The sequence below is a fragment of the Aspergillus clavatus genome, genomic scaffold (assembly GCF_000002715.2).
Source record: "Aspergillus clavatus NRRL 1 1099423829800 genomic scaffold, whole genome shotgun sequence".
NCBI lineage: Eukaryota > Fungi > Ascomycota > Eurotiomycetes > Eurotiales > Aspergillaceae > Aspergillus > Aspergillus clavatus.
Window position 1 is genome coordinate 1070040 of NW_001517099.1, and position 23460 is coordinate 1093499.

Sequence of the window (23460 nt, forward strand, 5' to 3'; positions counted from 1 at the left end):
GCATACTTGGGGCTGAGGAAATGCCATGGACACATTCAGCGTCCGCTCTACCATTTAGCATCGCCCATCCGCTGCCTCTGGAGCCCCCCTCAACGATCCGTCGTCCTCATCGAAACTCGATCTCTCTGTCACTCTGTCTTCTTCTTCTTCTTCTTCTTCTTCTTCTTCTTCTTCTTCTTCTGTAATGTAAATCTTTGATACCGCGCGTCGCTTGAACCGTTCTCTCACTCGCCACGATCAGCAGCGTAGCCCACATCAACTCAACCCAGCATCAACTCTCCACGTCGTGCATGCTCTCCCGGTGGAAAGCACCCAGCGTCTTCAATCGGACTGATCGCATGTAGTGTGCCTGTTCGTGCGAAGGCTGGAACCGTGCCTCGTGGGTATGGGCTGGGTAGAGTTGGCGCGAGAGTGCGGCGCCCAGAGAGACGGTGGCAAGACAGGCCACGATGACGATGACGATGATAGCGGGGGTCGTGAGGCCCATATTTTACCGTAGTCGTGTCTTTTGCTGTGCTCTAGCAGTATCTTCAACGCGGTTTATCTGATCTGAAGTGGGGAGGGGAGAAGGAAACAACCTGACTGCTACTGCTTTGCTGCCTTGATGTCAGGCAGCCGCTGACTCTTCTTGCATGGTGATATCACTCTGATTGGTGCAGTCGCTTGCCTAGCTAAGAGATAATTATAGAAAATGGGCTTATATCGACTACTAATGGATCTATCTCTTCTTGAATGTCAAATTCAAGGCCCCCGGGTACAGTACAAAGTTATCCTGCGCCTTCTCAACAAACGCCCTCCCGTCCTCCCCCGGCGCAAACTCCACGTCGAAGGTTATGACTAGCCTGGCCACCGTCGCCCGCAGATTCATCAACGCAAGCGGCCGTCCAATGCAGCTGTACGGGCCGATGGTGAACGGCGCAAAAGCCCTCTCATCCTTGATCAGCTCTGGGGACTTGTACCAGCGCTCGGGGATAAACTCGTCCGCCCTCTCGTAGCATAGTTCGGCTGACAAGTTAGCTTCGTCTTGTGTCGATTGAACATAAAAAAAAAAAAAAAAACAACTTACATCGTCCCATGACATATTGCGGACAAGACACCGTCATATTCCCTGGGATATATACCCCATCCACCACGATGCCCTCCTTGGGTGTCCGCCGCGCCAACAGTCCCGGCACGGGCGGATACAACCTCAGTGCCTCATTGATCACCCCGTTCAAGTGGTCCAGGTGGGCGATCTGCGAGCCCAGAAACTCGCCATCGTCCGCACCGGTCGCATACGGCGCCAGCTCGGCGCGCAGCTTCGCCATCTCCCCCGGATGCCGCACCAGCTCGTAGAAGATACTCGACAGCGTCACGGCGGTGGTATCGCTGCCCGCGACGACGATCAGCCGCACGTCGCCGTCGAGGTCCCTCCGCTCCTGCAGCGTGGGGGCCCGCTCCTTGTACGGCGCGAGCAGCGACTCGCTGATGTCGGGGAAGTAGGTGTCCGTCTCGGCATCCACGCGCTCGCCCTCTCGGATCCGCTGGTCGAGTCTCTCGCTACAGAAGTCCAGCAGCCGCCACCACCCTTTGCTCGCGCCGGGGATCGCGAGGAGGAGCTGGGCGGCCCACGGGGGAAAGAACAGGCCGACTTGCTTCATGCCCTCGACGAGCAGGAGGATGGCCCAGTGTTCGTGGCCGGTGGCGAGGCTGTCGAAGCCGCGGCCAAAAGCCAGGTCGCCCATCACGTCGAAGCTGTAGAGGTTGAACCATTTGCAGATGTTGACGGGCGTGTCGGCCAAGTGGTGGAGCTGGTCGACGAGCTGCTGGCGGTAGACGCGGATGCGCTGCTCGTAGCCACGCAGCCGTTTGTCGCTGAACGCGGGGCTCCAGATGCGGCGGCGGGCGGCGTGCTCGGCGCGATCGCGGCAGTTCTGTAGTGGCTGGGATGGGAGGACCAGGTCGTACACAGAGTCTTTGACGCAGGCGGATTGATTTCCGTAGATGGCGGGGACGGCGGACGGGAGGATGAGTGAGAGTTCTGCAGGGCCGGCGCGCACGATGGGGCCGTATTGCCGATGAAGGGCCAAGAGGGTGGTATGGTTAGTGTGCTTGGGGGTGAAGGACCAGAAGCCTGAGAGGCGGGCGGCTCGAGGGCCTGGGAAGCGGCGCAGAGGATGGAGGAAGAAGCGGTAGACCAGGAGGCTGCTGTAGAGACCGGCGAGGTAGCGGAAGAAGATGTGCGAAGTTGTCGTCAGGGCGCTCGACCAGGGAAGATCGTGAATGTACTGGTAGTAGAGGGTCGTCGAAGCCACAGCAAAGACGAAGAGCTGCAGGTAAGTGACGCCGAGGAGGTGATGGTCGCCATGGCGGAAGTAGAGGAGATGGCTGAGGATACCAGCGATGGTCAGGATGGATGAATACATTGTGAGAACGATGACCTGTCCGGCAGCAACAGCAGAAGAGAAAAAAAAATGGGGTGTGAGCGTATTTAATCTAAACCTCCAACTCATCGCTCGTCTATTAATGGGCCATCTGACGTGAGAACAAGCTCACATGCAAGGATGCAGATATGCAGATATGCAGCTATACTAGTATGTAGGCCCCCCAGGAGTGGCTGAAACCAGCTCAGCCACCCGAGTGATCAAGCCTGATCAAGTGTATTGGAGAAGAGAACCTATATATAGAACTTAACAGGACTCGGAAGTCCATTTACAGAGCGGCAATAATGGCATTGTAAGCCGGCTTGGGGTTGTAGTTGCGGTCGAACAGCAAGGGCGAATTGTCCTTGCGCCAGGAGTTCTTGTCGGAGACACCCCAGACGGTGATGCCGATGCACTTTTTCACCTCCAGGCATGCCTTGGTCACGGCCACATACTCGCTGGGGTTGGCACCCTTGATATCCAGCTCGGTGATGGCGATTTCGGAGACACCAGTGGAAGCAAGGGCCGACAGAGCTGTATTCGGGGTCAGTACATCGAGGATCAAAAGGGGGAGACATGGGAAGACTTATCCCTTAACGCCGGATGAGCCACCTTGACTAAGATGGGATTGCGAGCCTAGAAAATCATCAGCGACATCCGCGTGAGACGAAGACAGACCGTCAACTTACCGATGCCGTCGATGGGGATCCCAGCAGCCAGCCACTTCTTGACATGCTTGACCATAGCCTGGGTCTTGCCATAGTTGGCGGAGTCGAGGCTATTGTTATCGTGAGTATATACGTCTTTTTATATCGGCACAGGGAAACCTACTTGTAGTCGTTGATGTACAGCTTCGCATGGGGATCGACGGCGCGCGCCGTCTCAAAAGCAATGCGCACAAAATCCTCGCCCAGCACACGATAGAAGACACTGTTGCGCAGGCTGCCGTTCTCCTCGAAGATCTCGTTGACCACGTCCTATACCCCATTTAGAACAGTCGAGCCTCGCGTAAGAAGGGGGTGGGGGGGGGGAAACCTACCCAAGCGTAGACCTGGCCCTTGTAGCGGCTCATGACGGTGGTAATGTGGTTCTTCAGCACCGAGGTCAGGGTCTGCTTGTCCGAGATGGCCTTAACCCACGCGGGGAGCTGAGAGTACCAGACTGGATGGACCGATTAGAACTGTTTGAGGAAATGGATGAAAAGAGAAGAACATACCTAGGGTGTGGCCCCGGACCAGCTTGCCATTCTGCTTAGCATAGTTGACCTGTTTCCATCAGCCCCTGTACCTACGGCTCTCCCTATGAGATCCAAAGAAAAAAGGAGGAATACCAGGTGATCCGCGCCGGCAAAGTTGAATTTTCCCCGGGAAGCTATTGCAAAGTCAGCTCCGTCGACTCGGGGACACTTCCCCCGGAGGAAAACATACGCTCAGTGGCATCCCACTTCATGCTATTCTCGGGCGTCAGGGCGCCAAAGTCTGCCTTTATGATGGCTGAGTTCTGCGGGATGGATAGAGTGTTCTGGTCGCCGCAGGTGCCAAAGTACTTCTTGCCGTGGGACTTGAAGGCATTGTTGATGCTGGAGGTCTGGCGTATGTCGATGGCTGCAGCCGAGCCCAACGAGAGGAAGAGCGCGCAGCTGAAAATCTTGCTAAGGACGACCATAGTGCTGGTTGATTTTGATACTGAGTGTAGAACAAAAGAAAGAATGTGAGTGTGATTGACGGTGGAATGAATGAATGAATGAATGAATGAATGAATGAATGGATGGATGTAGTCTGATATCGATGGTTCCTCGGTGGAATATTCTCTGTCTTTATACACTCTCGACGATCCCTTTCCTCATCCTGTCACGGAATTCGTTTCGTCCACTTCCCCCCGGAGCCTGGCCGATAGATTTAGGCTGATTTTCTGTCTCCGCCCAATTTATATGAAGCTTTGTTAATTTGTCTCAGTCTGAGACTCGCCGTGTTTCAGCTATGATCCCATTGCGCTGTTGCCCCCCGTTCGCAACTTCGACGAGATACTGTAGAGGGCAGGTGTTCTTCGGGATTTCCAGACACAGAATTACCGATTGTGCATATGTCAAGTTAATATATTCTGCTCCGTGGACTCTTAAGCTAAAACCAGGAGGCATCCTTCATCAACCCATCCCGCCGGAGTAGGGCTTCCCTTCCCAACATGGTAAAACGCCGCCTGGACTGCAGCTCATCCTTGATATCCGCTCAGGAGCCGATTGACCTGATTGAGCACGGCTTTCATCTGAGCCCCTAAGCACTACTGTCAGCGTCTGTCTACACTCCGTCGAAAAAAGAAACATCCAGAGAAGTCAATCTCACCCCCTTTCTGATCGGTATCCGCCCCATATCAGCCCACCCCATTCCCAACACCCATTCGGGTTCGACAGCATCGTGCCCCCCCTAGATGAAATGCAGAGTATTATCCTGGTATCCACCATAGCCTGCGGAAACAGGACGATCATCTCGTTCGCATCCGCCCACCGCAAATACCCGGTATTCCGCACAAACTTGTCCCCAATCTTGCCTCGGGCCAGCTGACACCCCATGCAGCGCAACATGCAGCGTGCACTTCGTCCCGGCCTGGCACGCAAGAGGAACATCCACATACCCCGTGCCATCCATCCCAGCGGCGCCGTACGACCCCGTCTGCTCGAACGCCAGCGCCGACCCGGATAGCGCCCCATCGTTGCGCGCCTGCAGGTCGCCGTAGAGTCACTTCAGCACCGCGCCTGCCCCGTCGTATCCGCGGTTGCTGATGTATGGCGAGCTGGCCGTGCCGCACGGATTCTCGCCGTCGCCGTCGAAGTCCGTGGGGAAGGTGTGTGCGGCACCCTTAGTGATGATGTAGGTCATGTTGCTGGCGTCGACGAAGCCGGCCAGTTGTTCCTGCAGCTGTGCCATCACGTTGGGGCCGACGGTTGTGTCGGCCGTGCCCACCTGCAGGTAGACCTTGCGCTGGGCGAGGTTGGAGACCGGGGCGATCTGGTTCCTGCTCCAGGAGGTCATGTGCGAGGTGGGAAGGGTGAGTGAGGGGATGTTGTTGTATATGCAGGTGAAGTACTATTTTTAGATCCGATATTCCTTTGCGGAGTGCAGACTGAAGATGCGGGGCTCCCTAGATTCCTTTGGCATGCTGAATTAGATGCTGGCAATGGATTGGCCAACAAAGCCTCGGCTGCGTCTATGGCGTATTTCTGGTTCAAAACTGCGGGGATTTCTCTGTCCTCGTCCCTCTCCAACTCTTGAAGCCACTTCGACATGCAACACTCGGATCCGTCGTAAACAGTTCTCCAGCTGCGATGCCGTCCGGGGGGGGCAGTCGGTGTCAAGCGGAACCGACAGTGCAGTTTCGTAGTATGTCTCCTTTGATGGGTTGACAAACTGCAGGATTCAAGTTGATGGCAGCGTAGTGGATGGGCGGTACCCAATCCATGAATCGGCTCCAGAACAACAACTCGCGCTCAATCGCCCCAGATACTGCCCACTGGCTGCAGGCCATCTATGAGAATATCTTCGAAGCGGTGTTTGGCTCGTGGCTGGGCAATTACAGCTGTCCCTTCGCGTGGAGACGTGTTCCAACCTCCTCACGGCCCCAGCTGACACTGACGCTTCCCTCCAGATTCGGCGAACACGGATGGATACCCTGGCCACAAGCCAACGCTCCTCTCCTCTCCTCTCCATCAGCATCGCCTCTCTCTCTGCCGCCAAGGCGGGTTGAGACGTTTAATGCTACGTATCGGCCGTCAACGGCCTTTATTAATTAGTACTTTAGATTCGAGCTCTATAATATCTCTAATATTAAGTTTAGTATCTTAATTTCTTACTCTAGAAATTAAGATACGGCGGTTGCCGTTCCTGGGCGAGGTGACCAGACTCCGGTGGTGTGAGTTGGGATGTATTGTTGTTGTTGTTGCATGGGCTTTGTGTATATGTGTGTGGACTTGAGGGACTTGCTAATGGTTGACGGCTGGGTATCCTCTGCAGTGTAGCCTTACTCTCCAAGGTTTTTTTTGTTATTAAGCATATGCCGCCTGCTAAACTCACTCCGTACTGACTGGCCTTCACTGCTTTCTCCTACTCTCAACTACTTCCATTGACCTTGCTCTCTATGTACCTCCCTCTTGGACCACTCTCATAATCTATATCCCTATCAATCCCTCTTCCTTCGAGTGAAACAAAAACTCGACAGGCGATTGGCCATTTGGGACATGCCTCTAGACTAGAGTCTTCAACTCTAGGCTTGAAGAATATAGATGTGACAAGATGGGAGGAGGTTCAACTGCATTTGTATATTCATTCAAATCAAGTGTGATTTCTTGTGATATGTGTGGAGTTAAAGCGAAGCTATGTTCTCCTTTATGTACAGAGAGTTCCAACCACTTTATCAGACGTCGAATTTCGAGCCGTAGTTCCAGTCAACCAGGAATCAGGATTACTGCGTTGGCGTTGGCGTTGGTAGTTGTAGTTGTAGTTCTGATCCGATCATCCGGGGTCTCCAGATCCTGCATCTTCCAATCTGATCACCCGTAGACTTAGATTGCCAGGACACCCAAGCCGATATGAAGATGCCGGAACGAATTTCCTATTCCCGCTTTTGCTTTCGAAGGGATTCGGCCGGGCCGGTGGTATGCGGTTGGTGGTACTGTGGAGCCGCCGATTAGGGCAGCTTGGGAGTTGGGACTTGGGTATTGGTTTAGGGCTAAGCCTAGGGCCGCCGCCCCGCCTCCCCGCCGTAGTGACATAGTTTTCCCGTTTCTTGGGCTTCCACCACCCCGATCAAACCGGACCAGACAGAAACAGGAACTGAGGGATTGAGGACAACTCCGAAGATGGAGTGTATTTTTGATTATGACGTGATGTGAGAAATATGCATGTGGATTATTCATTTTGATTTTTTTTTGTTTTCCTTTCACGATTCAGCTTCGATCCGATCGAGCTGGCCGTGGAGGAAGGCGCGCCCCTCTGTGTTGGCGAACCCGCCGATCCCGAAGGCCGGGATGATGCGACACATGCGAGTCAGGGACGCGCCGATCCAGTCGCGGCCGACGCGGCCGAGACGTTCCTTGGCGGGCAGCTGGATGGGCCGGTTGTAGAGGTCCAGGCCGAGGAGGTGGATTGGGGTGCTGATGAGCTGGATGGAGGCCGGGACGGCGAGCTGCGCGATGAGGATCTTGAGGTACTCGCTGGAGGCGATGGAGTCTGGGATTGAGGCGGAGACGAGCGGGGGGAGGTTGAAGGAGCCGAAGATGGTGAGGGCGTCGCGGACGAGGAAGGCGGAGTAGGTGGCGAGAGGAAAGGAACGCGTGACGGTGCGGATCTTGGGCGGCGTGGCGGCAGCGGATGGAGCTGGTGTAGGGGTGGGAGCTTTCGCGACGGGAGCCTGGTGGCCGAATAGCTGGGCGAACTTGACGTCCTTCCAGATCCCCACGGAGGAGTTGACCACGAAGGTCGAGAGGAAGGTGGTGGTGCCTGCGATGGCATGGTCGACGGCGGGGTAGACTTTGCTCAGGATGGTCTCCGTGGCGTTTGCAGTCGCGAAGGTCGCGGTGTAGAGGGACCAGACGAGAAGAGCCGGCCGCGATGTGAGGAAATTTGCAGGCTGCGTGATGGAGAGCCAGAGGTGTCGGCGAAAGGCCGGGAGAAGCGGTTGGTTGTAGGATGACTTCTCGACGACCAGTCTGATCCTTGTCAGTGACGGGATTGGGCTGGCCCGGTTTGCGGTCACCACTCACCGGTCGAGGATCATGACAGCGGGAGTCACCAGGGTTGCTGATCCTGCAGCTACCAGCAGATCCGCTGTCAGGAACTCGGCGAGCTTGTTGCGTTGGCCGCCGAAGGGGAGTGAGTGCCGGACAGGGTAGTCTTGATCCATGTCATCTACTGCGACGGTAATGGATTGTAGACAAAGGATGGGAGAGATTCAAAAAAAAAAAGAGAGACGATGTAGAACGCTATTGATATGCAAGTGGACTAGTAGGCGATCTCATAGTTAGCCACACAGCCGAACGAGGGCGTTGACGTGTACATGGACATGGATTCAGACTCGAAACACACCTATAACGACGCTAAGAAGATGACGAGACAAGGAAAAGAATGACGATAGAGACCAGGTCCAACCGAGCAGGCACAAAGCACACAGCACACAGACAACAATCCAGATATATCTATCTTCTCTACCCAGCTGAAAGCCTCCTTTGGCAACTGTTCCATACCTCTGAGATGGCCCATTTTCGGCGGTGGTGGCCAATCAGACTGCCACCGGGCCGGCAACCCGGGTACAGTCGGTCGGTGATTGTGGTGAATCTCTGCTAATTATTTAGTATTTTATTTATATATTGATTGGCACTGACGGCGAATGGCTCTCAAAGTGCCGATAGGGAAAAAAATTGGGAACAAGCGATACCGAAAGCCTGTGTCTAGGTTGTTATTGGGAAAGCTTCTGCTGGGAAGTGGATCGGATTAGCAATTGTATCGACCTTGAAAACCGCCCAGCCAGATTGGGTGCTCCTTCTAGAAGACTTGGACGATCTGCATCATTGTGATTACTTAGGGTTGGTCTGTGGTCTGTGGTCTGTGGTCGTAGTTACTGGTCAATCGCTCAGGCACCAAGGCTGCTGAAGATGCCCTAGTGACGAGCCCTGTGCCCTATTACTCAATTGGGCAGTATACCCCGCGGTCTTCCAGTCCTCGCGTTGTACTGTGTAGTGAGTCAAGGCTGACAATCCTGACTGCCCCTCGCATGAAGTTCAGATACTCCTACCCTACCATGGGACTGGTGGTGCAGCTGAATGGCTTCTGTATGCCATGCATCGGATCAACTTACCCCTCCCAAGGTCCATGAAGAGAAACAGGGGCAATGCCACTACTCCGTAGTGACTATGGAGTGCTGTGACGAAAGAGACCCCGCCTAGGACGTAACACGTTAACACTCAACAAGTGAACAAGAGGCAAACGTGGCCAGACCAGGGGCGAGGTGGCTCATAGCCTCAATGTATGAAGTGGTACAAAAATAGCAAGAGAACATGTGACTTGATGCCTCAGGCCGCAACTCCGTCTCTGCTCAGGGGTAACTGGAGACTGGGACACCGCTTCTTGGGTAGAGCAATCATGATGGTCATTATTAAAAACTAATCCTTTCATCAACTAAGTAGCAATTTGATTAGGCTCATGAGTGAATAGCAGCCTGTAAAATATACCCAATCTCGCAACGCAAATCTATCATCATGAACGGCGGCAACCTCGGCCAGTCCCTGTGGAGCGTAGTCAGTCGTCGAGACGTAGGCCCAGGATCTCATCGCTCCGTGGTGCCGCCCGGTGAAGCTGAAGCATAGCATCCGGGTCCAGCTCCCAAGTAAACGCCATGTCGAATTTCGAACGAACCGGTTATATGCAACCCCTTTACATAATCACACAGCAGGAGTTCTGCTTCTTCGCAGACGTGTAGAACATCTTGCTCTGGGCGCTGAGTCCCTCACTCTTGGAGACCAGGTCGTCGATCTTCTCGCCTCGTTCCAGAACCTAACAACGGGTCAGCGACCGCTAACCAAGCGATCTTCACGACAATCAAGACTCACGCTCTCGATGGTCTTGTGCAGCACGATCTTGGTCTCATCCAACTCCTTCTGAATCTTCATGATACTATCCACTTCCTGCGGGTTCTGATAGGTGGTGATGTAGGTCCTCAGTGCGGGGAAGGAAACCGGGTTGCGCGAGGCGCCCGCGGTGGGATTCTGGGACAGGAACTCGTCGAGGACCTTGGAGAGGATCTGATGCGCGGCGAGCGAGGGGTACTCGTTATCGCTGATGATAACGCCAGCGATGCCTTGGGTGCGGGCGTAGACGTGGAATGTGAAGTCTGTCTGACGTTTTAGACGAAGCGGGCCATCGCCTCTGATACACTGCGCAACATACCCTGCTCTTGGATATCCTGTCTCTGGCCCTGTTTTGTGCGCTCGGCCACGGTCTTGCTGAACATGGTCATGAACTCGCTGATGCTGCCGCGGGTGAAACGGGAGTAGCTGCTCAGCTCGCGCTCAGCGCAGAGCTCCACAGCGGGTTGCTGGGCATTTTGGAGGATCTACCACGAGTTGAAAGGGTTAGATACAGCACAGAGAGATCGGGAGTTGATGGCCTACTCCGATGTAAACAATCTTCATCGTGACGACGGGGGTTTATCTCTAAGATTGACTGACGTCGGCAGAACAGCTGGCCCAGATCAGGTGCGGGGAAGACCCTCGGAGCGGAAAAAAAAAGGGGGAGCCTGTTCTGCCACCGCCTGCCGGTTTGGTTTCATCGTTTCATCCCATCTGGCCAGGACTCGAAGCATCCAGGGAGTCGATGGACAGGGAGATGTTCTGGATTGCAAGGGTCTACCATCCTGGACTGTATAACGAATGTGCACTCAATCAGAGGCTATCCTTAGAAAGGTGTATCCCCATGCTCCCAGCGATCCCTCACGAGTGTTGTTGAGGTGTGGCTGTTCTACCTGAATGTATCCCTTGCTGTGTGGTATCCAGACCGGTTCATGCTTCTCATTGATGAGATCAATTCCAGCGATCCTGAGCGATAAATGGATATGGTAGTACCAGGGGTCACATACTAAACAACTGCCCGAGCAACAGCTCCATATCTCGGGCTGATATGGGAGTCTACCCACATTCCACACTCTCACGCTAGAGTGCTCTCCCCGATGCTCAGGTTTTCTCCAGGGATGGCATGAAAGCTGATCGTTGATTCATCCCTATAGCCCTGGCCCTGGAATGATGGATCAACACGATCTAAATAGTCAGTCTTGATACTGGAATGTAGCAGCCTCCAACCTTCATAACCAGAGCGTTTTCCTCTCGACAGCACTTGGTCTTTCCCTTCTTCACACACACACACACACACACTCTCTCTCTCTCTCTCTACCACTAGTCATAATGAAGTTTGCTCTTAGCATCGCAGGCCTCGTCCTCGCCGTCTCGGTGGCCGCTCGCCCCGGCTCGAGCCCCCAGTTCCCGATCCTCCCTAGCGGCATGACCGTGCAACAAGCTGCGGAAAAGTGCGGTGACCAGGCACAGCTCTCCTGCTGCAACCAGGCCTCGATGGGCGGCGACAGCACCAACATCGACCAGGGTATTGCCGCCGGTCTGCTCAAGGACGTCCTTGGCGGCGGGAGTGTGAACCAGGGCGTGAATCTGTTCCATCAGTGCGCCAAGCTCGACCTCCAGAGTGAGTCCGCGATTCAATCGGTTTTGAATATACGATGTGCTAAGAAGACAAGTTCCAATCATTGGTGTTCCCATCCAGGACGCACTGAACCAGAGATGCAAGCAGAACGTGGCTTGCTGTCAGGCGCCCAAAGCGGATGCGGTAAGTACTTTTTGTTCTCTTTTGCAGAGAGGCTCGTGCTAACACTCGGTGTAGAGCAACGACGGAGTGGCTCTCAGCTTGCCTTGCATCGCACTTGGCTCGGTTATTTAGATTTCTCCTAGAGGTCCTGAGCTGTATCTTTCTCCTGTGACGTTTCTGTCTTGATGTATCCATTGTAATAGGATTGAATCCAATTGTCTATCACAAACACGTTCCAAGCCACGAATATACATACAAATATATATATGTCTCTCTCTGTCTGTCACACACATGATCTCAAGCCATCCCCCTCGCAAAGATCATAGACCTACGCCTTGACCCTCGGCTCCCGCACCATACAGTACAACTAACCAGTCAGCACACATACTTCGCCAACAGGGGCGGGCGAGGGCGAGGGCTTGGGTTTAAAAAAAAAAGGAGGAAACATACCTTACACGCATCCCAGCCATCAACACACTCAATCTCCCTCACCAACCGAAACCCCATCTTCTCATAGATGACCAAATTCGGCTCCCCCTTGGAACTCTCCAGATAACACGGCACGCCCTCGGCATCCGCGCGGCCCGTCACCACCTCCACCAACTTCCGCCCCACCCCCATGCCCCTCAAGCCCTCGCGCACCGCAATCACGTTACAGAAGTAGTAGCCGCGCGGGTGCGTCCACAGGTCCGCATGCGTGCGCGCCTGCAGGTCCTTCCAGATCCAGTACCGGCGGAGGTTGAGCCCGCCGCGGCCCCAGAACCGGAGGTTCGAGAGCAGCTGGCGGAAGGAGAGGAGCCAGTCCTGCGTCCAGGTGGACCAGGAGGGGGGCTGGGCGGGCGGGTGCGGTGGTAGCCACCAGCAGACGCCGACGATGGGGGAGGCGAGCGCGGGTACGGCGGGGTGTTTGTCGGTGGGCGTGGGCCGGTATTTGGCGACGTAGATGGGGGCGTTGCAGTTGAGGCCGTGCAGGAAGTGGGCGGTGATGGAGGCGGCGTTGCGCTGGGGGTTGAACTGTATGGGGTGATGGGAAGTCTTGTGAGAATACGGGACTTGGGATTTCCGCTGGGGAAAAAGGGGAAGAGGAGGAGGAGAGAGACGTACTGTGGCCGGGTCGTCGAACATCCAGCGGAAATACGGGTCGTCGGCGAAGGCCTTTTGGATGCAGACTACGGCATCGGGGATGTCGCTTTTCGTCAACGGGAGGATATCGATGGCCATGTTTGATTTATTGATTCCAATTCAGATTCAGATTCAGATTCAAAATTCAGATTCAATTTCATTCAATTCAATCCAATTCAATTTCTACTGGCTCTGCGAGTAGGCTGCGATAAAGATATAGTATAGGCGTGTGAGTGTCGGCGGAGCGGCATAAGAGAGATCGCCATCTAAGGGGGCCTTGGCCTGGCTGGAAGCAGCTGGAGGGGGGGGGGGGGGAATGAGGTTGTTCAAGAAGACGAAACGATGCGTTGGATAGAGTATCAGTCAGTCTGGAAAAGTTCTCTGTGTCTGTTCCATTCCCAATCATCAGACGGAGGCAGGGTACTATCTTATAGACGAGTCGATGTCCTACAGTGGCGGTCACGAGGGGATCCGTACGGGGCAGTTCCATGCGGTTCTCCCAAGAGGATCGATCTATGATGCCAAATAATCGCCGCGGCCATTGAGGGACCAGCCCTGCAAAAGCCAAGTCGAACGCCTCGTACGTCCACTCCATCCCGCCGCAGACAAATCACAAGGGCCGCCCATTCGGCCATCCTGTCTGCCCGCTGCGGGATCGCCAAGGCTCTAGGCGGAATCAGGCAGGTTCTTGCGGTGGGAGAGAGTTGCTTATCAATAATACTAGGAGTAACTTACTCCGTACGGAGTAGTCAGTCCTGAGTTGTTGCTAGCCCGTAGTGTAATTCGGTAGTCTGCGGGGAATGTGGATCGGATATCGCTTCAGTTGTGGAGTTTGTCTACTAAGTACTTAATCGTCGCGGCTAGATTAGCAGATTGAAGATTGTAGATAGATAGAGACGAGAGAATCTAGAGATAAGGAGGATTTGATTTGCTAAACGACTGTGGGCTCATCGATTTGACCGGACGAGAGACCGAAGCTTTGCAACAGGTCACACAGTGGAGGCAGTATAATCTCATTCCCATGTCATTCTCTCAATAATAATACAGCAAGCAAGGAACCCATAATCCAATAAAGCTTTGCATCAGGTTGCTTAGTCGGTGTACATAAGTACGAGGGACTACTACTAAGTCGGTAGCCTGCAGTTCCAAAGCCCCAAAAGCAGCCAATCTAGCCATCGACAAAGGACACGCTTATCCCCGGGCCTTTTTTTTTTTAGATTCGATTGCGAGGACCTGCCTATTATTGAGGGTCCAGATCTCGTTCACCCATCATACAATACAACCTTCGCAAAAGCTGAAACTTCTACTCCGTACGTTCTTCTGTAGACACCGGATCAGGATCCCTAACCATTACCACATATCGCTGACTCCCGTCGCCACCATACACCGAGTAATCCATCACAATTTCACCAATCTCCGTGAATCCATACCGGCAGTACAGCGGATACCCTTCATCCGTTGCCTCGAGATAAATCCGTGCTCCTATCTCATTTGCCTTCTGCAGCCCCCACCTCAACAGCGCCGACCCAACGCCCTTGCCCTGATGCTGCGGATACGTCGCCAGCAATTCCAACACTACAGTCAAACCCCCTTGGATCAACATTCAAAGACAATGTAATAAAATAATCTAAAAAAAAAAAAAAAAACTCACTGATATCATCCTCCTTCGCATGCGTCGCCCGCGTCTCCTCCAACACCTTCAGAAACTCCTCATACACCGCCAGATTCATCCCTTGCGGCCGCAGCTCCTCCACCTGGGCGGCCTTGGCCCGTCCCTCGTCGGAGATCGCGATCGCCCCTGTCTCCCGCGCGGGACTGGACGCCGGGAAGAGCCACCGCGCGGTGCCGAGGATCTGCTCGGCAGCATCGGTGGCGACGAGGAGGTGGGTGCGCGGGTTGGTGAGCTTGGAGAGCCCGCGGGCGTGTTTCATGGGGATGGCGACGCGCGGGTCGACATTGCGGAAGGTGGCGCGGTAGAAAGGGCCGTGTTGGAAGCTGACGATGTTGATCTCGGCGAGGGTGGGGGTGTCGGCTTCGGTGGCGTAGCGGATGTTCATCGTGGTATGCGGTGCGTAGCAATATTTTGATCTTTCTGATGGATAGAGTGGGAGGGTATTATGTATGATTATTATCGGCAACGCGGGGACTGAAAGAGGCCAAGTATAAAAAGCCCGATGTGGGGAGGCATGATGGGCCACGGCACTAAGAATGATAGTAAGTCGGTGTTGGGGCCGAGGTGGGAGCGGACGCTGACAGTGACTCACTTTTTTCTTTCTTCTTTCGAGATAGATAGAGAGAGAGAAAGATAGATTATGTATCAAGAATACTGGATGGGCTGGTACATGTAGGTAGACTAGATAGACTACATCGCAGCGACTACTGTTCCTTATCCACATCCTGTATACTACTGTACATCTATAGACAATAATGTGATTTTCCCCCACAATATCCTAGCCGTGACTCGTCATCTTGGAGATATTGATATCAGGAAGATCTCCTCCCCTTGCAGTCCAGTATCGTCATCCCCGAAAAATAACCAGCCCTACATGATCTCATCCAGCATGCACTTCTCTTGACCCCTTGCACTCCAACCATGATATAAACCCCAGTCCCCAAGGGAATAATAGTGAATAGATAAGTACCCAGGCCTACTTCCATCCCAGACTCCCTCCAGAACAAACCACCAAGATGCAACTCTCCACCATCCTGGCAACCACCGTCCTCCTCTTCTCCTCGGCCGCCATGGCCCAGAGCTGGGGCAATAACTGTCTCCCCGAGTGCTATGTGTACAGCCGCGACGCCGAGGCTGCTTGTCCTAAGGACCATGCGGCGATTGGTCGGCAGGGACCGGTATGTCTGATCTTGTGGGACAAGTGTTGGTCTTGAGATCGAGGCTGATGTTTGTGATCTAGGGATGCTTCCAGTGCTGTGAATCGGTTTGATCGATATGGAACGCTATCAGGCAGTTAGAAACAGAGTCATCAACATCAATGGTATCCGGTACTCATTATTTTTTTAGAAGAGAGAGAGAGAGAGAGAGAGAAAGAATTAAGCCCATTTCCCCAATACTCCCATCAATACCATCCCAGCCACCAAGGCCACCCCCCCGATCAACACCCGCCCCAGCTTCGCATCCATCATCTCCCCTCCCTCCATCACCCAGTCCCGCGCCCACATATCCACCACCCCAACCCACACCAGGATTCCCGCCGACAACGCATCCAGCGTCCCCAGCGCCACCAGCGTGCTCTTCTCATTCCCATTGAACGAATGCAGCACCCCAAGCCCAATCGCCATCCCCACCGGCGTGATCACCGCAAACGCCCCCGCCATCACCGCCTTGTGCGGGAACACGCGGCCCGGCAGCAGCGCGATGCGCGCCCCGAGCGCCAGGCCCTCGAAGAACTGGTGGAAGATGATCACCACCAGCAGCGTCTTGTAGAACGAGTCGCCCGCCACGACCAGCGTGAGCCCGATGAGGATGCTGTGGAAGATCACGCCGGCTTCCATAACCAGCACCGAGAGCTGCGTGTTGGCGTGGGTCGGGTCGAGCGCCGGGCCGTGGTTGTGCCCGAGCGAGGTGAGCGTGTGGTGGTGCGGGGTGGGTTCTTTGGTCGATGATGGCGGGGAAGGGCAGGTATTCGCGGCGCAGGACTTGGCGCCGCGCGCGAGGATGAGTCGGTGGCCGATGTATTCGAAGAGGAAGGAGAGGAAGATCCCGGCCAGCACGACTGCGGAGGTGGTGGCTTCGTAATCCAGCTCGCCGAGGCAGTCATTCGTGAACATGAGGTTGGCGTGGGTGTAGAGCTGATCGGTTAGTTTTGTTCTGTTTTGTGTGTGTGTGTGTGTGTGTGTGTGTGTGTGTGTGTGTGTGTGTACACCTTATGTTGGAGGGAAATGGACATACATGGACAAAGGCTGTGGAGAGGATCACCCCCGTGCCAAACTGCTTGATCGCCGTCGACAGCACCCCATTCAGCGTCTTGGAGGGCAGCTTGACCAGCGCCATGGGCAGAAACACGCCAATGGAACTGGTGACCAGGACCACGAACAGCGTGCCAACGCGAAGGGGCACGTCGTAATCGCGTTCCCGTAGACCACAGGACTTCCCATGTGCGGAACCGGATTCGGATTCCCCAGCACCCACGCAGTGTCTAGACGCATATCCATTAGCATTCAGGATCCAAGCATCATATTTGACGCGAAGCAGCAAAACATACTCAACACCCGCGTGGAAGTGGCAGTTCATCCCCTCCTTGGAGGCTTGCCCGCTTGATTCAGACTCAGAGTGAATCTTGGCGCTCTCTTCGAGGATCTTGACGTCGTTCCCTTCGGGGTCCATGCAGTATCTTGTCTCCGGGTCAGGCTAGGCTAGTCAAGACGAACAACATGTGAATCTGACTTACGTCGCTCCGTCGTGCGAATGGCAGCCCGTATACTGTGCTGGCAACTCCCCGGTCGGCGTAGATGCCAGCGACACCTGCACCTCATGTCCATGGTCGTCGATGCAGAAGACCTCGTCGCCGTGGCTGTGGCAGCCCGTCACGGCCGAGGAGTGCGCGGAGGCTGTCGTGCTCGCTGTGGTGGTAGCTGGGATAGTCGCTGTGGCGGGAATCAGCGTCGAGACCGGGGTTTCATTCCCATCGGAGCCGTAGCAGTACTCGATGCTGCCGTGGGTGTGGCATCCCGAGTAGGACTGGGCGTGGACAAGGCCGATCAGAAGCGACAATACGAGAGTTTTGGCCATGTTTGGCGCGGCTGTGCATGTGTACGATGAGCTTGGAACATGTTGCGCAGAGGATGCATGGTATGGATATATTCTTATAGCCCTGGGAAACTGGACTGGGGATATGGGGTCCGTCCACGCGGTTCCCGCTGGGAAGGATTTTCCCACGTTTGACCACCACACTAACCACCAAGGTGTCTATCGCCAAGGAGAAGGATGGGCTGCCAAGTCGACGGGTTCGTAGAAATACTGGTGGAAAGAGTGGATTGGATTGGTCGAGTCCGGTTCTCGCTTGTCTTACTCTCAAGGTACTCGATCCAAGACTCTTGGCGGCCTCCGCCGTGGATATCTTGGCGTGGATGAATGTTCCGATGCTGATGGCGGATATCGACGATTGGTTCTTGAAGTCAGTATCACTACGGGTGGGAGAGAAGCTCAGCGAGTTGTCAGATTAGTTGATGGGTTTTTCTCAATTCTCACGCATAGCATCCGGATGTACTACAGCATGGTCTTGATCTGATCATAGCACAAGACTGATATGGGAAGGCTAGAGGGTTCAAGAGCACGCCGCACGGCCTCCTTCTCCAGCTGAGAGAGGGGGGGGGGGGAAAGACTCATCTGGCAGCTGCTTGTCTCTCCCAAGGTTCTACTTGGCAGCGGGGCCCATATACAAGGAAGCAAGCCATGCCATCATTCGACTACACTCGTCGGCCAATCTGACCGGGATGTATGGCTCTCTGCCGTCAACAATGAGTACCGCGGAGGATAAGCCGTCCCAACCTCCAAGTATAAAATCCACGCGAGCCGTCGACAGAATGACGATGTTGATCAACCAACAAGGCCGTCCTCGATCTACTTTCCTACCATCACAATGGCTCCCCTCCTCCGTCTTCTCTGTCTCCTCCCTGTCGTCCTAGCTCTCCCTACTGCCCATGTCCAGAGAGAGTCCCCCGACAAGCCCGCGCTCTCACCGTGGAACGCAGGTGCCACCACTTCCTTCGCTATCCACTCGAGCTGCAATGCCACGCAGCGCCGGCAGATCGAAGCCGGCCTCAACGAGGCCGTCGCGCTAGCCGACCATGCCAAAGCCCATCTTCTCCGCTGGGGCAACAGCAGCGACATCTACCGCAAGTACTTCGGCGACCGACCCAGCATGGAAGCCATCGGCGCGTACGACGTGATCATCAGCGGGGATAAGAGGGATATGTTGTTCCGCTGCGACAACCCGGACGGCAACTGTAACCTAGACGGCATGTATTCCCTTTCTTTCTTTTTCCCCCCCCCTTTTCGTCCCTCTCTCTCTCTCTCTCCCCTATATCCATCCATAGATAAATGACTAACAGAGTAATCAGGCTGGGGCGGCCACTGGCGCGGCAACAACGCCACCGGCGAAACCGTCATCTGTGACCGCAGCTACACCACCCGGCGCTCGCTGCTCACCATGTGCGCGCAGGGCTACACCGTCTCCGCGTCCGACACGAATACTTTCTGGGCGGCGGACCTGATGCACCGCCTGTACCATATGCCTGCCGTGGGGCAGGGGCGGATCGAGCACTTTGCGGACGGGCATGAGGAGGTGCTGACGCTGGCGAAGGGCGAGGGAGACGAGCCCACGCATGACTCGGAGACGCTGCAGTATTTTGCGCTGGAGGCGTATGCGTTTGATGTTGCGGTGCCTGGCGTGGGGTGTCCGGGGGAAGTGCAGGAGCATGAGCATGAGCATGGGGAGGCTGCGACCAAGACGCAGACTCAGAGTCCGACGACGTCTACGGATGTGCCCGCGGTAAGTTGGATTTCCATCTGTCTTTTGAGGGGGTTCTGGCTGATCGGTGGTAGAATTGTCATACGCATGAGGGAGGGGTTCTTCATTGCACGTAGAGAATGGGTGTTTGGTGAGAGATTGATGGTCGGTGAGGTGCGTTTGGAAAAATCCATTCCAGTTATGCGTGATTTCTATATGCTATGTTGTTAGGAATGGTTGGATTTCCTCATATGAATCATATGTGGAACATCTATCTATATATATAGATATATAGATATATATCTCCCACTAACCGTGGGGTTGTACGCTTATGCCTGACAAGGATCTCCGAAGAGACTGAATATGATACTGGATATATAAAATAGTATAGATCAACTATCAACTTGGCATGATACCTGTACTGTACAGCTATTGAAGCATCGACTACGATACACATCTTCTTTCGAGGAGTCTGATATTCCCACCAGCATTGATTCCTATACTCGAACCTACATCAGCAGCCGATCATATAGAGGTACTAGATAGTCTTGCATCAGATAAACCTACAACAGCTACCGACTTCTCCCCACTAACATCTCTCCAGCCGCCCCGGCCTCCCACACTCATGCTATTTATCTGTCCATGGGGGCCGTGTGTTACTCTAGAGACAACATATGCATTATGCACAAGATATACAGTCCTCTATGCTTCGAATGTAACCATAATCTCTCGCAGAGAGGACAAAAGCAGAAGATCAAGGGGGTTAACTCCGGTGAGACCGTTGAGTGTTGTGCCGTGTGTGCTTGATTAACCCTTGATTCTGGCTTGGGGAGCGATATGCAAGGGCTGGCGTGGTCCTTGCACATCATCTCGGGGATTCCTATACATAGCCAGTGGCAGAGATATTGTTTCAAGAGGTCGTACAAGGGTGTGTGGTATCGATATCATGATGACCATTATTCTGGGTCGTCGGGGAACCAGTAAGCACAGACAACTCTGAGACGTTTGATGGGAAACTACAGCGACATGACATTGTCATAAGAGATAACAAGATATGGCACAGGTATAGTATACCCGGCAGGAAATGTTCACTTGATTGGACAACGAGATGCTCATGAGCGTCAACCCAGTTTGAAGTTCGGCAATGCTACAAGCGACCACATATCAGACAATGACTATTCTGAAGATTTCTACAATGCTGTGTAATCGCTGGACGGTAGCATGCAGATATGACCGCATTCCTGCCACACAGTCTCCTGCTCGATGCAGGAACAGAATTGAATTTCGCTGGTTGAGAGTTGCGACGATCAGGGGCGCAGAACTATATGTAATGGAAATATATCCCAGGGCCGTCGGAAACCCAGCTTATCTCTAACCTAACGGTAGGATTGGAATAACCGACATATCTATGTCATTTGGGTACTCTCTCCGAGCTGGGAGTTGCACACAGATCTCTCATCCATGTTCTGGTTCACAGTAGATGGAGAGTACCTACAGAGCACAACGTGAGCGGCGCTCTCGTAGCCTGGTGTCGGCTCCATGATTTATTTGCATGTTTTCAAAAGTTACCAAGGGAATCAGGGGCTGGCACCGCTGGATATCAATGTAGGTAGTCAACTAGTCATAGTATATCACGCCACGGGTGAATTTTGAGTTGTAGACCAGGCAACACTGGGGAATGCTCCATGAATTCGAACCTTCTCCTTCAACTATGGTAACTGGATCATATTCGTCAAGACAATTGATTTTGGGCTCCCGCTACTCTCTCTTCCCCCCCCTGAATACAGCCTGATAGGTCATATTGACTCGACCATTTTGAGACCGAAACCGAGCAGCACATGGGGGCAGCTGCAGTGCATGACTGACCCCTTCCCTGCCCAAGTCCAAGACCCTGATCGACGCTTGTCTTTGAAAGATCAAGAGGAAAGCGAGACTCTTTTTAATTTTAATTTTTTTTTTCCCTTTTCCCTTGGGGTAACTAGACTACTATTACTCTATTTACTACTTACTTTCTGGGGCATGTTTGGCCTGAGTTGGTTGATTGGAATTGTCCCTCCATCTATCTGCTGCCTATGACTACTACTAGTAGTAGTAGTAGTAGTACCAGTCAACCCATCATTCCCCTTGAATTGACTGCTCCTCTTTCTTCTTCTTCTTCTACTTCTTCTTTTGTTGTTTGTAACATTTCTCTCTCCTATGGTATTACCCCTCACGATGTCTCCCTCACTACAACTGGACACCCGAATTTCAGCGGATGAGAAACTCCCCTCATGCTCGTCCAAAACGCTCGTCGCCGCGCCTCCTGTGCCTTCACCGATCTCCCCCCAGGACTACGACCCTTCCATCAACGCAAAGCCATACTCCCCTTTCTACCGTCATGCGACCCTTACAACAATCCCCATGGACGGCCAAGTCGGCCAGCCCACAACAACTAAGACCGCCGCGGTGCTCGACGGCCCATACGAGCTGGAAAGCGCGACATCATGTCAGAAGCAATCAGAAGAATCGCAGAAAAACCGAGGGTCGAAACTGTGGGAACAGCGACGGCGACGGTGCAGCTACTTTCATTCCCTCCCGAAGAAACAGCGGTTGACGATCAAAGTGATTGTGGCGATTGTCACCGTGGGGAGCATGGTCGCCATTGCTCTGGGAATTACAGTTGCGGTGGGTGGAGGGGTGTGGAAATCAGATCATCAACAAGGGGCGATTGGTTCAAGGTAAGCAATTGATCATTCCCATAGGGGTTTTCCTTCTCTATTCTGTTGTGTTTCATTGTTGTGGATGTTCTGGATCACTAACTCGAAGATCTTGGTTCTTTTTAGTTGAAGTTGACGGGGAAGTGTTCGAGTATAAACCAGCCGCATCCACCCTTTGCGGCAGAGATGATCTTGCCTGGATACCGACTACGCTGGACTGACAAGCGTGCCCCTCCCCCTTTAAAAACAACGTTCAGAAGTTAGGGCATCTCGCGTCGACGATAGTTAGTGGCTTAGTGCTCTATCGTCTCCAGAAAACAACGGATCGGGGAAGCTCTAGCAAGCTGGGCTGCTGGGCAAGGGGCCAAAGTACGAGATGTCCAATGCAGTTTGGCAGGAAAAGGGGGGAGCATCTTTCTCCCCAGGGTTTGGTTGACGGAAATTGTACAGAAGTCAAAAGGCCCATTCTTTTTCTCTCTCTTTTCTTGGCATGTTTCTAGTTTACTTGGGAGATCCAATGTGGTGTAAATGATTTGCTTGGTGAGAAGAACTACGGACTTTTTTTTTTTTTTTCTTTTGATGCGAAATAATGGGAGTCTTCCCATGGTGGCTGAGTTTGAGTGCCTGAATGCCTGAATGCCTGGGTGCCTAAGCCGGGGTGCCTGAATACCTTGTTGCCTGGCGACGGAAGAATGTCGGCCCTCCGCCCCCAGCACACGTGACCCACACAACACTACAAAAGCACACATTCTTCGGCGTTCGTTTTGCTTGTTTTCTTTTTCTTTTCCTTCCTCATCAAAAAGTTTTCACAGAACCTGCCACGACCGCCGTCCAGTTTTTTATCCCACGACGGTGTGTTGCCTTCGATCTTCGTGATCGGTCGGTTCTGAAGAACAATGCTTTCCTTGATAGGAAGTTTGCCTTCCGTTGGGTCCTCTTCAGTGAGGGCGATGGAGGGTGAATGTCGATGACGGGACACATCTTTTTTTTTATTTATCTTCAGTTTTACTCGTTTGATACGTACACCATAGATGAATACCATTTTTGGATTGCTCTTGTGATCATCTCCACTGACCCATTGGGCTTTCGTAATGCTGAATTGCTTCTGTATACCAACCGGCATGGGGATTGTTCTTGACCACCGCTTCGGTACAGCGGCAGGGCCTGGTATTTTGGTCTTGATGCCTGCATACATCTGGTCGTCCGTTAAAGAGACCTGGACCGTTGGTTGTTGTTGACCTTGTTTACTGCCAGGTTACCCGGACAGTGTGTGGCCACCCGGGCCTTTAATGGTTCCAATGATGCAGGAACAGGCGAATCACTCGTCGATCTTTCTGCATGGTGTTGTCGGGGAATTCCTCAGCAACATCAATCCAGAGGCAGTTCCTCCCTTGTCTAGGATGATGGCTCCAGACTCGTG

At 53.6% G+C, this 23460-nt stretch overlaps 13 protein-coding genes across 13 annotated transcripts, besides 18 other annotated features; 4 read left to right on the forward strand and 9 right to left on the reverse strand.

Moving 5' to 3' along the window:
- The first annotated feature begins 136 nt into the window (after positions 1–136).
- Positions 137–180: a microsatellite.
- Positions 137–181: a microsatellite.
- Positions 182–271: 90 nt separating this feature from the next.
- On the reverse strand, positions 272–487 carry ACLA_048750 (uncharacterized protein; the record flags this gene model as incomplete). The annotated part of the gene is made up of 1 exon (XM_001271828.1): positions 272–487. One exon carries the CDS (start codon positions 485–487, stop codon positions 272–274), a length of 216 nt encoding a protein of 71 aa, XP_001271829.1.
- Positions 488–718: 231 nt separating this feature from the next.
- Positions 719–2405, reverse strand: ACLA_048760 (cytochrome P450; the record flags this gene model as incomplete). Its single annotated transcript, XM_001271829.1, has 2 exons — positions 719–1005; positions 1067–2405. The coding sequence occupies 2 exons, from the start codon at positions 2403–2405 to the stop codon at positions 719–721; spliced, it is 1626 nt and encodes a 541-aa protein (XP_001271830.1).
- Positions 2406–2691: 286 nt separating this feature from the next.
- On the reverse strand, positions 2692–4067 carry ACLA_048770 (endo-1,4-beta-xylanase; the record flags this gene model as incomplete). Its single annotated transcript, XM_001271830.1, has 8 exons — positions 2692–2936; positions 3015–3038; positions 3092–3180; positions 3234–3379; positions 3442–3563; positions 3619–3667; positions 3733–3773; positions 3830–4067. 8 exons carry the CDS (start codon positions 4065–4067, stop codon positions 2692–2694), a joined length of 954 nt encoding a protein of 317 aa, XP_001271831.1.
- Positions 4068–4131: 64 nt separating this feature from the next.
- Positions 4132–4167: a microsatellite.
- Positions 4132–4176: a microsatellite.
- Positions 4177–4822: 646 nt separating this feature from the next.
- ACLA_048780 (putative polyhydroxybutyrate depolymerase) lies at positions 4823–5428 on the reverse strand (the record flags this gene model as incomplete). Its single annotated transcript, XM_001271831.1, has 2 exons — positions 4823–5116; positions 5147–5428. 2 exons carry the CDS (start codon positions 5426–5428, stop codon positions 4823–4825), a joined length of 576 nt encoding a protein of 191 aa, XP_001271832.1.
- A 1903-nt stretch (positions 5429–7331) lies between these two features.
- On the reverse strand, positions 7332–8294 carry ACLA_048790 (uncharacterized protein; the record flags this gene model as incomplete). The annotated part of the gene is made up of 2 exons (XM_001271832.1): positions 7332–8100; positions 8155–8294. The coding sequence occupies 2 exons, from the start codon at positions 8292–8294 to the stop codon at positions 7332–7334; spliced, it is 909 nt and encodes a 302-aa protein (XP_001271833.1).
- Positions 8295–8975: 681 nt separating this feature from the next.
- Positions 8976–9000: a microsatellite.
- An 820-nt stretch (positions 9001–9820) lies between these two features.
- On the reverse strand, positions 9821–10578 carry ACLA_048800 (palmitoyltransferase YKT6; the record flags this gene model as incomplete). The annotated part of the gene is made up of 4 exons (XM_001271833.1): positions 9821–9940; positions 9997–10277; positions 10334–10499; positions 10558–10578. The coding sequence occupies 4 exons, from the start codon at positions 10576–10578 to the stop codon at positions 9821–9823; spliced, it is 588 nt and encodes a 195-aa protein (XP_001271834.1).
- Positions 10579–11292: 714 nt separating this feature from the next.
- Positions 11293–11313: a microsatellite.
- A 30-nt stretch (positions 11314–11343) lies between these two features.
- Positions 11344–11887, forward strand: ACLA_048810 (hydrophobin family protein; the record flags this gene model as incomplete). The annotated part of the gene is made up of 3 exons (XM_001271834.1): positions 11344–11635; positions 11688–11776; positions 11831–11887. The coding sequence occupies 3 exons, from the start codon at positions 11344–11346 to the stop codon at positions 11885–11887; spliced, it is 438 nt and encodes a 145-aa protein (XP_001271835.1).
- Positions 11888–12083: 196 nt separating this feature from the next.
- On the reverse strand, positions 12084–12976 carry ACLA_048820 (GNAT family N-acetyltransferase; the record flags this gene model as incomplete). The annotated part of the gene is made up of 3 exons (XM_001271835.1): positions 12084–12122; positions 12206–12769; positions 12860–12976. The coding sequence occupies 3 exons, from the start codon at positions 12974–12976 to the stop codon at positions 12084–12086; spliced, it is 720 nt and encodes a 239-aa protein (XP_001271836.1).
- Positions 12977–12988: 12 nt separating this feature from the next.
- Positions 12989–13036: a microsatellite.
- Positions 12994–13058: a microsatellite.
- Positions 12995–13031: a microsatellite.
- Positions 12996–13030: a microsatellite.
- Positions 13020–13059: a microsatellite.
- Positions 13060–14180: 1121 nt separating this feature from the next.
- On the reverse strand, positions 14181–14934 carry ACLA_048830 (GNAT family N-acetyltransferase; the record flags this gene model as incomplete). Its single annotated transcript, XM_001271836.1, has 2 exons — positions 14181–14452; positions 14529–14934. The coding sequence occupies 2 exons, from the start codon at positions 14932–14934 to the stop codon at positions 14181–14183; spliced, it is 678 nt and encodes a 225-aa protein (XP_001271837.1).
- Positions 14935–15565: 631 nt separating this feature from the next.
- On the forward strand, positions 15566–15819 carry ACLA_048840 (uncharacterized protein; the record flags this gene model as incomplete). The annotated part of the gene is made up of 2 exons (XM_001271837.1): positions 15566–15727; positions 15790–15819. 2 exons carry the CDS (start codon positions 15566–15568, stop codon positions 15817–15819), a joined length of 192 nt encoding a protein of 63 aa, XP_001271838.1.
- Positions 15820–15897: 78 nt separating this feature from the next.
- Positions 15898–15924: a microsatellite.
- A 1-nt stretch (position 15925) lies between these two features.
- zrfC (putative ZIP Zinc transporter) lies at positions 15926–17624 on the reverse strand (the record flags this gene model as incomplete). The annotated part of the gene is made up of 4 exons (XM_001271838.1): positions 15926–16684; positions 16785–17031; positions 17098–17226; positions 17284–17624. The coding sequence occupies 4 exons, from the start codon at positions 17622–17624 to the stop codon at positions 15926–15928; spliced, it is 1476 nt and encodes a 491-aa protein (XP_001271839.1).
- Positions 16710–16753: a microsatellite.
- Positions 16710–16754: a microsatellite.
- An 850-nt stretch (positions 17625–18474) lies between the features above and the next one.
- aspf2 (major allergen Asp F2) lies at positions 18475–19481 on the forward strand (the record flags this gene model as incomplete). The annotated part of the gene is made up of 3 exons (XM_001271839.1): positions 18475–18841; positions 18956–19386; positions 19440–19481. 3 exons carry the CDS (start codon positions 18475–18477, stop codon positions 19479–19481), a joined length of 840 nt encoding a protein of 279 aa, XP_001271840.1.
- Positions 18862–18915: a repeat region.
- Positions 19482–19616: 135 nt separating the features above from the next.
- Positions 19617–19647: a microsatellite.
- A 1780-nt stretch (positions 19648–21427) lies between these two features.
- Positions 21428–21447: a microsatellite.
- Positions 21448–21487: 40 nt separating this feature from the next.
- Positions 21488–21513: a microsatellite.
- Positions 21514–21558: 45 nt separating this feature from the next.
- ACLA_048870 (uncharacterized protein) lies at positions 21559–22065 on the forward strand (the record flags this gene model as incomplete). Its single annotated transcript, XM_001271840.1, has 1 exon — positions 21559–22065. One exon carries the CDS (start codon positions 21559–21561, stop codon positions 22063–22065), a length of 507 nt encoding a protein of 168 aa, XP_001271841.1.
- Between the last annotated feature and the right edge of the window lie 1395 nt (positions 22066–23460).